This window comes from Erpetoichthys calabaricus, chromosome 14 (assembly GCF_900747795.2).
Source record: "Erpetoichthys calabaricus chromosome 14, fErpCal1.3, whole genome shotgun sequence".
In the NCBI taxonomy this organism is placed as follows: Eukaryota; Metazoa; Chordata; class Cladistia; order Polypteriformes; family Polypteridae; genus Erpetoichthys; species Erpetoichthys calabaricus.
Genome location: NC_041407.2, coordinates 5,045,185 through 5,058,868, shown reverse-complemented (window position 1 = coordinate 5,058,868; position 13,684 = coordinate 5,045,185). Strand labels below are relative to the sequence as shown.

Here is a 13,684-nt window from a genome sequence, read left to right as displayed (position 1 = left end):
TAACATGCAAGACAAGGAAGATGACGGGGAGATGGAAATTAAAATAAAAAAAAAAAAATATACAGTGAGAATGATTAAATATTGATAACTATTATTATTCAACAACACTGACACCAGTGGAGAATCAAGGGTCTTCGATGGAAACATTCCACTGGAAGAGCTTCAACACCACAAAGAACAAAAACAAAAAATTGGAATTTTACTGTTAATATATTTAACAGGCCCATTACTCATTTATGACATTAAGATAAATTGCAACTTTTCGAATTCATTTCCTTTTCTGCGTCAGCTTAATCCTGAACTGAAATCTTACTCCGACACACGTAATCAGACCCTTTGCTAGGACACTTGACGGCTGGCTCAGGTACACCCCATTCTATTGTCCATCACGGAGATGTTCCTACACCTCGTTTTTGGTTGCAGTCCACCTGTTGATCAATTCAATGGACTGCACTTGAGTAGGAAAGGCTCCCACCAGTCTATAGGAGGTCCCAGAGCTCAGAGCACAAACCAAGCCATGAGGTCGAAGGACCTGCTTGCGCAGCTTGCAGACAGGATTTTGTTGAGGCACAGATCTGGGGAAAGCTACAAAATATTTCTGAGGCATTAAAGATTACCAAAAGCAAAGAGGCCTTCATAATTCTTAAATGGAAGAAGTTTGGAACAACCAAACTGAGCAATAGGGGGGACAAGGGCCTTGGGAAGACAGGTGACCAAGAAACTAAAGAGAACCTGTGTGCAGACTTGAGAAACTTCCAGATGGACGACAACCACTGCAACACTCCATTTATCTGTTACTTTATGGCAGAGTGGCTTGATGATACATGAAAGCCTGCTTGAAGTTCGCAAACAGGCACCCAGAGGTCTCTCGACTATGAAAAATAATCTGGTCTGGTGAAAACAAGGATGAACTCTTTGGCCTTAACTCTAACTGTCATGTCCGAAGGAAACCTGGCACCACTCCTCACAGACTGCTGTCACTGTCCTGCTCCACTGACAGACTGAGGAGATAGTTCCTCCCCCATACCATGCGACTCTTCAATTCCACTCATTGGTGAACGGTAACATTATACAAAGTTACTGTCTGTTATACCTGCATTGTTATCACTCTTTAATATTGTTTTTTATCAGTATGTTGCTGCTGGAGTATGTGAATTTCCCCTTGGGATTAATAAAGTATCTTATCACCTGTGCAAAACCATTTTAACAAAGAATCATGAGGGTAGTAGTTGTGGAAGAATAATTTTAGGGTAACATAGCTTACATCTTAAAAAAAAAATAGCATAAAGGGTTAATAAATGTCAGAGACCTTTGCAGGTAGACAATGAAACCAGAGAATGGTCAAGTGGACAACAAAATGTACTGACAGATGACTAAGAGATGGCTAAGAAATCAGCAGATGTCCTGTAGACAACTAAAATGGACAGTCAAGATATGCAAAGAAACTTCAAGGGTGGTGGATCAACTCAAAAGATACAATAGCCACCAGAATATAATAGACTTTAATTTTATACAAGTCATTTGGGCGTAAACCAACCAGAGTAAATGTAGCTATTGATTGACACTGTATGTAAATTCAACAGTTTATAAAACAAACCTCTATTCGTTGTTTCCCTAACCAGGCTGTAACAGACTGCGTTTGAAGAATGCTCCCTTCTAAGGCATTTTGCCGAGAATTAATTAAAAGATAACAATGAACAGCTTTTCTCCTGCCCAATTACAGTTCTTTCTTTAATAAGACTAGGGGGCTTTGCCCCCCTGCTCACTTCGCTCGCCAACCCCTGGACCTGCGCTACACACTTGTCACTTTGCGGCTCTGCCACTCGCGTATGGGTATGCGGACGTACAATTTAAACAGATTTTTATTTTCATTAGAATTGTTAAATCTGCATAATAGAACTAACTATTTCACATTACAGCGAGTAATTAACCACATTAAAAAAATAGTAAAACTTAATTTGAAAGTAAATTATGTTTCATGTTGCATTAGTTATTCGTTGCGTAATATGATTTCGTTCTGTTTGGTTTTGAAATTAACATGCAAATACTTTTGAAACTTACACTTTTACTGTAAAACTTCAGTAAAAACAATTTTTTAAATTAAATTTTCGTCAATATCACATTGAATTTTGATTCTGTTTTTGGACTTTGTCACAATGCAACATATAACTGCCCATGAGTGAATTTCATTTCTTTCTCTCTATTAAATTAAATGACTTTTTCGAATGTTTGTCCCTGTGATTTGTTAATTGTCTTTGCAAAAGTTATTCTAACGGGAAACTGTAAACGTTTTAATACAAATGGCATATCAAGATGTCCTTTGGTGTCTAATGTTATCCCCTGAAGATGTACTATATTACCCTTTCTTGGATACATCCTTCTTTCTACAGTAATTCGGCCGGTGGAAGACCGGACAGTGTTAACAGCTGTAGATATTCTTCGTGATATTGTAAGTTGTTGTTTTCATCTTCCGCACCATCACCACCGTTTCAGCAGAGTCTATTGATATGCATTTAACCAATTTGCCGTGTAACCAATTGACATTTATGGCGTAAATTCATTTCTGACTTCCTCGTTTCTCTGTGCTAGGATTGCCTGTGTACTCATTTCTTCTGTTGATAACCCTTCGTGATGAAATTCTTCATTAAGATTTGGACATAATACGTCTTCTTTTATTAGGAACTTAAAGTGAGGAAAATGTAAAAATGTCCAAGAAATGACAGTGCAGGAACTGTGTCTGACAAAAGCATTGACACGAATGAGAGGTGAGAGGACCGCAGGCATGGTTGAAAATGGTTGAGAGGAGGGAGGGAGGGACTTGAGAAAATCTCTTCAAAAAAGTCTCGTTGCAGGTTTCTTTTATATAATAGAGAGATGTTAAATTTCTACCACACAGCAGAATACCATGGGGTTGTTTTCACCAGCCAATACTGGAAGACTAGTCAGGGTTGATGGAAAGCTGAAAAGAGCAAAGTACAGGGATACCCTTAATGACAACCTGCTGCAGAGCATTCTGGGACCTTAGACTTGTTCACCTTTCAACAGCACAATGACCCGAAGCATAAAGACAACACAGAAGTGAATGTCCTGGAGGTGAACATTTCTGAAGTGACCTGAAAATTGCTGCCCACTGATGGTCTGACAGAGCGTGCGAGGGTCTCCAGAGAAGAACGGCAGAAAACCCACAAATCCAGGTGTGACAAGCTTATTGTGTCACACCCTAGAAGACTGGAGGCAATAACCTCGCTGCTAAAGGTGTTTCATCTAAGTACCGAGCCAAGGGTCTGAATACATGTGTCCAAGTGACATTTCGGGTTTTTAATTTTATTAGATTTGCCAAAAAATGTAAGGTCATGTTTTTCTTCGTCATTCTCATGTACTGAGCGTTTCTTCATGACAGAAAACATTTATATAAGTGATTTTAAGCATTAGGCTGCAACAATAAAATGTGTAAAAGGTTATGGAGTTTGAACACTTTCTGAAGGCACCATGTAGACACAAGAGAAGTAAAGAGGTTTAAGTGGGATGAACTGAGCCAAAGGGTTTATCTTTAAACAAAATAAAATCTCATTACGTGTAAAAGAGCAACATATTTTTCCTCATAGGGACAGGCTTTCAACGTTGATTTCTTTCAAAAACACAAGTTACCAAAGCAGGACTCCAGTTTTGTCAAAATATCAAATTATGGCTTGCTACTAGTAATTTCCACTTTAGTACTAATAACTGAATAATGTATATTAAATATTTCAGGTTTGCTACAGAAAATGAATAACATACATGACTGTAATCCTTTATCGGACATTTAGCCTAAAAGATGGCAAAACTGTTAATAGTTTTTAATATGTAGGCTGTAGAGGGGGAAAACAAAAAGGCCTCACCGAGTTCCTGGAGCTGTCACCACTGTTCAGATCCAAGGAGGCCTTATCGTCTTCTTCAACACGGCTCACGTCATCTTCTCCGTATCCAGCTGAAACGAGGCCACCGCGTTCATCTGGGTTAGATAGCATATAAAGAGCTAAGTGTCAAAATGTAAAAATGAGTATTTACCAAAAAGTGAGATTTGTTTTTAAAGAGAGAGAGAGAGACAGAGAGAGAAGAAAAAATATATTCATTCAAACTTAGAATAATAATAATAATAATAATAATACTACATTTTATTAATATAGCACTTTTCCCACGTACAAGGTGCTTTACAGAGTTTAAGAAAGAGCGGCAGGGTATATAGCATTGTACTAAACTAGATAAATAAATGAAGATTAAGACAGTAAACTCAGAGAAAAGCCTAACAGACAACATAATTGATGGTCTCGCACACACACACAGGTTACATGAGCATCTTGACATGGAGGTAAACTGAGAGAAGGGTAATAAAGTCAAGTAGAGCTAAAAGTCTTTCTGAACAGATGAGTTTGGAGTTGTTTATTTAAAGGTCAGTCAGCTGACCGGATTAATTTCGGTAGGTCATTCCAGAATCTGGGCGCTATATAGCTGAAGGCCCTGCTGTCACCCATGGGATGTAGATTAGTGTGGGGCACAACAAGATTTCCAGAATCAGAGGACCTTAGTGGGCGAACAGGCACATAGTGATGGAGAAGGTCACTGATGTAGTTTGGCGTAAGGTTGTTTAAGGCTTTGTAGGTTATTAGTAATAATAACAATAATTCATTACATTTATATAGCTTAGGATTTTATATTCAATCCTGTAGGACACAGGGAGCCAGTGAAGGCGGAGCAGGATGGTGTGATGTGCTCGCTGCTGCTGGTTCGAGTCAGGACTCTTGCAGCCGAGTTTTGAATAAGCTGGAGCTGTGATATAAGATTAGAAGGGGCACCTGCCAGTAGGGAATTACAATAATCGATGCGGGATGTGATAAAAGCAGGGACGAGGCTGTCAGCATTAGAAAAGGAGAGGAAGGAGCGAACACGGGATATGTTACGGAGGTGAAAGTAAGAAAGTTTCCTAATGTGATTTATGTGAGCGGAATAAGAAAGGGAGGAATCAAAAATGGCACCAAGATTCTTTGCAGTAGAGGCAGGTCTGATGAGATCACCGCCAACATGGACTGGGAAGGAGCTCATTTTATTAAGTTGCACTTTGGTCCCAATTTGCAGGAGTTCAGTTTTGTTGCAGTTTAATTTTAGAGTTCTGCTCCATCCAGGCTTTAATTTCACTGAGGCAAGTTGTGAACTGAGAAAGCTCTGATGAAGTTCTACTTTTAACATTGAAGTAGAGTTGAGTGTCATCTGCATAGAAATGATAACCCAGACCAAACCTACAAATAATATGGACAAGGGAAAGCATATAAATACAGAAGAGAAGAGGGCCGAGGACAGAGCCCTGAGGAGCTCCTTGTGTGACTGACGCTGAGCAGGATCTGCTGTTGCCAAGACTAACAAACTCTTGCCTATCAGTCAGATAGGACTTGAACCACTGGAGGGTTAGAAGAAGAAAAAAAAAATGAGAAGTGAGTTCAGAAAGGAATTTGTAAAGTATTTGCAGCTTCAGTTTTAACGAACATCAATTACAAAGACCAAGAAAAACATTAAATTATGTAATAAGCCAATCACGCGGCAGCAGTGCAACACATTAAATCAAGACGACACAGGTCAGGAGCTTCAGTTAATGTTCACAGAATGGGGAACAAATGTGACCTCAGGGATTTTCAGGATTACAATACTTTGCATACAAGAAGGTAAAAACCATCCAGCTACTACCCTTTTTTATTAGAGATATCAGAGGAGAATGGCCAGACTGATCCAAGCAGACAGAAATGCTGCGGTAACTCGGATAACAACTCTGTACGCCTGTGGTGAACAGAAACACATCTCAGGATGCACAACACGTTGAAAACTGTGGCAGCAGAAGACTAAGACGAGTTCCACTTCTATCAGCCGAGAAGAGGAAGCAGAGGCTGTGCAGGCTGGAAAAACGCAGCCTAGTCGGATGAATCTCAATTTCTGCTGAGCAACACATTTGGCAGCGCCAATGGCATGAATCCATTCACCCAACCTGCCCGGTGTCAACAGTCCAAGCTGCTGCTGGTGACGTAATGCTGCGGGGAAATGTTTCCTTGGAACACTTTGGGCCCATTTATATTTGACTATTGATGCTGCCCATGTGCATCCCTTCATGGCCACAAGTTTACCCCTCTTCTAATGGCTACTTCCAGCATGATAACCTGCCCCGTCACAAAGCAGACCGGTTTCAGGAACATGACAAGGAGTTCAGCGTTTTGGCCTTTCCAGTCTCCAGATTGGAGTCCAACAGAACACCTCTGCAGAACAAATCTGCAGAAATTGCATGACGCAATCATGACACCACGGACCAGACGTTCAAAGGAATGTTTCCAACATCAAATGGAATCCAAGTCACAAAGCTGTTTTGAAAGCACCCAGTATTAAAGTCATCTGAATAATTTGCTCAGCGACTGTAGGGAGGACAGCTTTGGAGCCACCAACTGACCTTTGTAGATGTAGGAGGAAACCTGAACAAATCCAAATCATATTATGGGATATCATCCATCCATTATCCAACTCGCTATAGGTTAGGTTAGTGGAGGATGCTTCCTCTAAATTTAGAGGAAGCGTCTGCACGGGTTCACCAACAAATGGGTATTAAATTTAATTTTATAGTCAATTATAAGTATACACAGGATTTGACCATTAACCTATATAGAATTACTATCCCCCTATTTTATAACTATTAAGGACCTTTACAAACCCATAAGTCCTTATATTTACAAAATTAGGTCACTTCAGTCCATCCAAACTATTAAATTAGGGAATTTATGTAATTCCATCTATAAAAAAATTGGCAGAGGTTAAACTACAGATTCTAAAATATTGCTTTCCCTTACTGTTTAACATCAGGGAACCAGCAATAATTTTTAACAATTTTAATTTTAAGATTAGTGAATACAAAAATCTTTTTTTTAAACATTAGGCATAAATCGGATTATTTTTCCAAATTCCACTATAACTTAACATCAGGGCTCCCTATTTACGGACTTTAAGGTTAGTCCTTTTGCGAGGGATAGACAGTTTATTTTAAAATTTTTACTACTAATAATAATAATAATTCATTACATTTATATTAGCACTTTTCTCATTACTCAAAGCGCTATCCACACATAATGGCAATATTGGAGATGTATCAAATATTGCCTCAAAGCTCATCAAAGTCTTAAATGCCCAACCTGAATTTACGGACTGTAACGCAATAATCCTCGATTCCAGAAAAGGGTTCCTCATAACTGTAAAATTACCACACCCTTCATTTAATCTATTAATGTCCTCCCAACACTCCTCCCACTCTGTCACTAAATATTGTACATCTTCTACTTCTGGAGGTATCACAATAGTCAAATGAACTTGTGAAAAAGATTTATTAAAGGCCTTTAACAGCTCCTTACATATCTCTTCCTTGGGTTTCTTTTTATGGACCACTTCCATTAAACCTACCATACAGATCACCTCTTTGACATGGGTCTGTACTGATATTTTCTTAAATGCTTTAATTATATCAATCAGCCTAAGCTTCCTAACTATCTCCACCTGGAAACCAACTGCCCTGAAGGACTCCAAGTTCCACAACAACATATCCCCTATAAGAATAGATGGTTCCTTAATCTGAAATTGCCAATCATCAACAGATTCAATTTTTTTAGGTACCACCGTCATAAGTCTTCTCATAGGCAAAGACGGAGATAAAGGAGGTATTTCAGAACCAGAAGTAGTCACCACTTGGGTTTTCTGCAAACTGCCATTCATCAGAATACTTCGGGTTTGGGTCAGCAATACTGCAAAATCAGCACACGGCCTATGCTTTCCAAATGAAACAAAAAATAATCCAGGGGTCACTGAAGGCTTGGGGCTGCTCCGAGGGTGAAAGTCTTGATGCAGACCATGAACACCCAGGCCTCTTTAACGTGCTACCAAAAAAGAACCCAAAATGTGACCTATGAGAGAATTCCAATAAGGATCTGAGAAATTTGCCCAGAAAAGAAATCCACTTCGGCAGTCATATTTAAAAATATTTGCGCTCCTACTCCTCAAAAACATCTCTCTAGATGTGTTATACTAGTCTGTACTACTTAATTTGAGGTTGAATCTGCTACGTCTTTATTTCCAGAATGTTCATCCGGAGATACCTCGGGGAGACTGATCGGGTTCCTACGTTTACAATGATTCATTTGCCCGACGCCTTTATCCACGAGATCCAATTGGAGCCCAGGCAAGTCACGTGTCTTGCTCAGGGTCACACGGCGGTGTCAGTAGCGGGATTTGAGATCCAAAGCCTTAAACAATACACCACACAGCTTCTCTCCTTTGAGCTGGCGTCTCACATTTTGTGCTCTACATTTCATTCCACATCTCTTGATGTACACGGTCAGCGTTTATTCTAAATTTGTATATGACTTTCGGTTGTAATTGTTTTTAAGCTATAAAGCACCTCGTATTAACATTACAAAAAAACAACAATGGTTAGCACTAAAAATGACATTATATGCAACCTTATTTATGAATGTATTGTTGATGCACAAACGGTAAGCAAACTGATGTAACTTATTAATTTAACAGCTCGAATAATGCATTTACATTTAAAGCATTACTAACGTGCCTTTCAGATTCGCAAACCAATTGAACGTTTGGGCATTTAATAGAAGATAAGACAATGTCGTGAATTAGAAATGACTACCATTAGCTTTACCTCTCTCAACATTTTCGGCGTCAGAATCCTGTTCTGAATCGTCTCCGTAGGCCGCCAGCGACGAGAGAGTTGTGCTCTTCTTCGTACTCGCCATCGCTGCCTCGTGCGTCATCACCCTGCGACTTTCGAATTTCATCAATCTTTATTGCAAAGCCGAGCTCATAGTGCAAAATATAAAACAAAACCTTTATATTTAAAATACAGCATGTCTATAAAAATATTTAAATATGTAATAGGTAATGGATCCTAACACAAAAAAAACTCGGTGTAAATGTATGCAAAAAAATAAAGAAAAGTAACGCTTATACCCTGGCATGTCTGACATCAACGGCACGCGTCTTACTGGCTCATATATAAGACGTCATCCACGGATCGCTAAGACTACAACTCCCAGGGGTCTTAATTTATACTATAGTTACAAACATTATCATTGAGTCATGAAGAATTATTTATGAACGTTAAAAAATATTTTTTTTATTCAGAGCCTCGAAATAGCATAAAATGACACTCCACACACCTATAGTAACAATCCATATTTTTTAGACATTTTGTGAAAATTGGTCATTTTGACCCTTTTAGGTCAGTTGATGTAGCCTGCACAACTTCAAGTTTATCAGATCACCTTCGTTGTAGACACCTATAGGGTGTAATTTCCTGCACAAAATATGGTCCAAACCTGGCCTGCATATAAAGGTTTTGGGGTCCAGAAGGACAAAAATAGGTGGGAAGCCCAAAAAGCTTGACATCTTGTTGACTAGCTATCAAGACGTGTCAAACAGTGTATCATACGTGGGGGGGTTCTCATACCAATGAGTCAGGAGGTGCTGGACAAAATAATAAATAAATAAAGCCCAGAAGTGATTTAATAATGCCCCCCTACCCAGTCCAAAGACATGACAGTGGGGTTGACTGGTGTGATTAAACTGGCATTAGTGGGTGTGTGTCTGCGTGCTCCCCTGTGACGGCCTAGTGCCCTGCCCAGATGATCATTCCTGACTTGCACCCCATGCTTGTTGGGTTACACTCCAGCCCCCCAAACAATCAAATCAAGACTAAGCAGACTTGAAAAATGATGTAGTACATAACACAAAATTGGAAGCAACCATATCCTTAAGATATCTATTGGATGATCATTCCCATTCCAGACTAACATTTTTAAAACATACTGAAATACACAAAAGTGGTAGATATCTTGAAGTATAAATTCTAAAATATATTGCATAGAATATCTAGCATTTACATCATATTCAAAAATACATTGTAATAGTTTTCGAAGATGTCTCTTATAGTATACTAGCTGTGTAAGCCCGTGCTGTAAAAAGCCAGGGCTCCTACAAACCATGGATTCTGGCACTTCAGTCAATCAATCAGCCGCATCGGTTGTGCATCAGTCACTAAGCAGGGTCCTTTTTCCTCGACAGTTTTGTTTTGCTGATGTGCTCACCTCGCTTGTGTATTAGTGGCTAAGCGAGTTTGTCTTTTGTCGGCGGTTTCACTTTGATGACAGAGTCGATTTCTTGGATCTTCATGCTGTAGACTTGCACTTCCAGGCCGGACAGACAGACACACTTTCACGTGTAGACGTTTATATATAAGATTATTCCTAGTATTTTGAAATGTATTAATTTTGGAAAATATATTGCAATATACTATACAATTTTCATAATTCACAATACATTTCAGTATACTGAATGATACTGTGAAATATTTATCCTTTAAACATTTTAGAACATTTGAAGATATGTTCATATAGGAGTCAGGGGTACTCAGCTCCGGTCCTGGAGGTCCACAGTGGCTACTGGTTTTTGCTTTAACCTTTTTTTTTTTTTTTTTTTTTTAAACTGGAACCCATTTATTTACTACTAAAGCAATAGATTTTTTTCGCTCATTTGTTACCATTTAGACCAGGAGTCACCAAGTCCAGTCCTGGAGGACCACCGTGGCTGCAGGTTTTCATTCTAACCCTTTTTTTTTTTTTTTTTTTTTTTTTTTTTTATGAGTGCCCTGTTTGTGCTGCTAATTAACTTCTTGTGAATTCATTTTAATTGACTTCTCTTTTAAGATTTGTTCCCCTGAATTTCTTCATCGTGTGAAGTGAGGGAGCCAACAGAAGACCACCTAAGTCAGGGCCTCAAACTCCAACCAATTTCACTCCAACCAGTTGCTTAATTAGGCACCAGTTCTTGTCGTTCATTTAACCCGTTCTTTAATTCTGTGGCGTGTTGCTGCTCTCATTGTTCAATAGCAGACATTTCCGACATTGTTGTTTTTCTCTTTTCTAAGAGCTCTGCTAAAATGTTTTGTGGACCTCAGCAGATCGACATTCCTGAGACCTTCATCTTTCTTTATTTTCAGTTATTGTATGATGGACACCAGTTGTTTTGGCTCATTTTGTATCTCATTATTATTTGGCTGCTAATTAAGGAAAAAACAATTAAGTCAGAGGTCCTCAATCACAGTCCTGGAGGTCCACAGTGGCTGCAGGTTTTTGTTCTAACCCGGTTGCTTAATCAGAAAGCAATTCTTGCCAATAATTTAATTTCATGGCTTGTTTGTACTTTAACTCTATGTCAGCTCATTTTCATATCCTCGATTTTCTTCCCCTTTCTAAGGATATCATCCAAATGATTTGAAGGCTAAAATGGACGAGTAATTCTCAGTCCTTCACTTTTTTCTCTTCACTTTCCTTCCAAGTATTTAATTAAACCCAATAGTGCACGATAAACACACACAGGTGTAAATGGTAACCAGCTAAATGGAGAAATGCTGGTCTCTTTTGTCATTTGCATCTTATTGCTAATTAGGAGCCATTAAAAACCAAGAGTACAGCTGTTTAAGACTAAAATAAGCAATAAGGGTTCAAAATCTTAATGAGCGAAACAACTAAAGTGAAGCAGAAGAGTCACTGGAGCAATAAGGGCTTCTATTAATGTCAATTGGGTTGGAACAAAAACCTGCAGCCACTGCGGCCCTCCAGGACCGTGATTGAGGACCCCTGAATTAAGGAGTCTGAGTCTTCAAGAGCAAGTCAAATAAAATGATAATTAGGACCAAAAACAGGTCATTAATTAAGAAAAGGGTTAGAATGAAAACCTGCAGCGTCGGTGGTCCTCCAGGACCGGAAATGTCAACCCCTGATTTAGAACCCTTCGTTGGCTATTTTAGTTTTAAACAGTTGCAGTAATGTTTTAATTGCTGCCCATTTTCTTAACCAGCCATTAATTCATAATGAGGTGCAAATGAAAAAGGAGCCAGCAACTCTCCAACTACAGTAGTCTCCCCGCCATTTTGGAATACAGGGCAGGTGCTGCCATCTATCGGCAACAAACAAATTTTTTAATTGAAATCTCTGTGCAGGGCAGGTGCTGTGAATTCTCTATGTAATAAACTTAAGTTATAGCGTAATGAAAATTGCATAATTAGATCTGGACCACTCTATAGTATGTGCATCATGAGGTTTTGAAATGATAGAGGGGACAAGGGAAGGATCACGAGGTACAAATCTGTTCTGGACCACAAAACAGATTTGACTTTTTTTTTTTTTAAACTTATATAATAATATTAATCCCCACACGGAAACTACATTTTGGCAGGACCTTTGGAGGTCATATGGAAGATGCTTTCAGAAAATTTAAAAATCCACAGTGTGAGAAAGGTTTGCCTTGGTAGAATGAAAGCACCAACAAGCCATAGAATGAAATACCAATTTTCTAATTGCGAAACGGATTGAAATAAAAACCTGCAGCCGCTGCGAACGTTCAGAACTGAAGCAGAGTATCCCCGATATACTGTAGGTCAGGGGTAGGCAACGTCGGTCCTGGAGTGCCACAGTATGTGCAGGTTTTTGTTCCAACCCAGTTCCTTAACGAGAACTCAATTATTGCTGATGAAGCACATATTGCTTAAGTGACATTTTAATGCTTCATTTTAGTGGTCTCGCTTGTTAAGGTTCTCCAAACTTAATTGCTTATTTCAATCTTAAACTGCTGCATTCAGTGTTTTAATTGCTCCTTATTAGCAATAAGATGTAAAACAGGGGTAGGCAATGTCGGTCCTGGTGAGCCGCAGTGGCTACAGGTTTTCATTCAACCCAATTGCTTAATTAGAAACCAATCATTGCCAATCTCAGACCTTATTTAATTTTATGGCTTGTTAGTCTGTGCAATGTAAGGCTTTTATATCGTAGATTTTTTTCCTTTCCAAGGATATCATCCAAATGATTTGAAGCCTAAAACAGATCATTTTCAGTCTGTCACATTTTTCTATTAAGTGTTTTATTAAATCAAACCGTGCATGATGAACACACACAGATGTAATTGGAAAAAAACAAGCTGGAGAACTGCTGGCTGCTTTGTCTTTTACATCTTATTGCTAATAAGGAGCAATTAAAACACTGAATGCAGCAGTTTAAGATTGAAATAAGCAATTAAGGTTGGAGAACCTTAACAAGCGAGACCACTAAAATGAAGCATTAAAATGTCACTTAAGCAATATGTGCTTCATCAGCAATAATTGAGTTCTCGTTAAGGAACTGGGTTGGAACAAAAACCTGCACATACTGTGGCACTCCAGGACCGACGTTGCCTACCCCTGCTGTAGGTGGTAATATTTTACATGTTCACTATTTCATTTTTGTAAGGTTATTAACTTGTAATTATGTCATCCGTCAGAGATACTTAAATGAAAGCTAAACAAATGAACATCAAGAAGAAGCAAAACGTTCCACTCCTTTCCGATGAGTTAACGACCAAAATGCCGCAGAGACAGACGACCCTGAGTTACTGAATGAAAATGTGAAATGATCAGTTTTTATTTTTTTTACTTGTTCTCTCCTTACCTTAAAAATCAACTGTAATGCGTTTATAAGCATTGAAAATTCCCTGCCAATGTTGCAAATGCAAAAATGAGATCTCGTCGGCGCTCCGCACAAATCGACACTGACGGCACCGCGCGTCTGGCAGGCTGCAAGTTAAA

The 13,684-nt window shown here is 38.9% G+C and overlaps 1 protein-coding gene across 1 annotated transcript in view; it reads right to left on the bottom strand.

Moving 5' to 3' along the window:
• sap30bp (SAP30 binding protein) overlaps nucleotides 1–8,869 on the bottom strand; it is a 67,812-nt gene extending 58,943 nt beyond the window's left edge. The window contains exons 1-2 of the mRNA XM_028819771.2: nucleotides 8,711–8,869; nucleotides 3,879–3,991 (exon numbers count right to left, since the gene is read on the bottom strand). Coding sequence (XP_028675604.1) covers nucleotides 3,879–3,991; nucleotides 8,711–8,846 — 249 coding nt within the window. The 5' untranslated portion in view covers nucleotides 8,847–8,869. The remainder of the gene's footprint in view (nucleotides 1–3,878; nucleotides 3,992–8,710) is intronic.
• Between the last annotated feature and the right edge of the window lie 4,815 nt (nucleotides 8,870–13,684).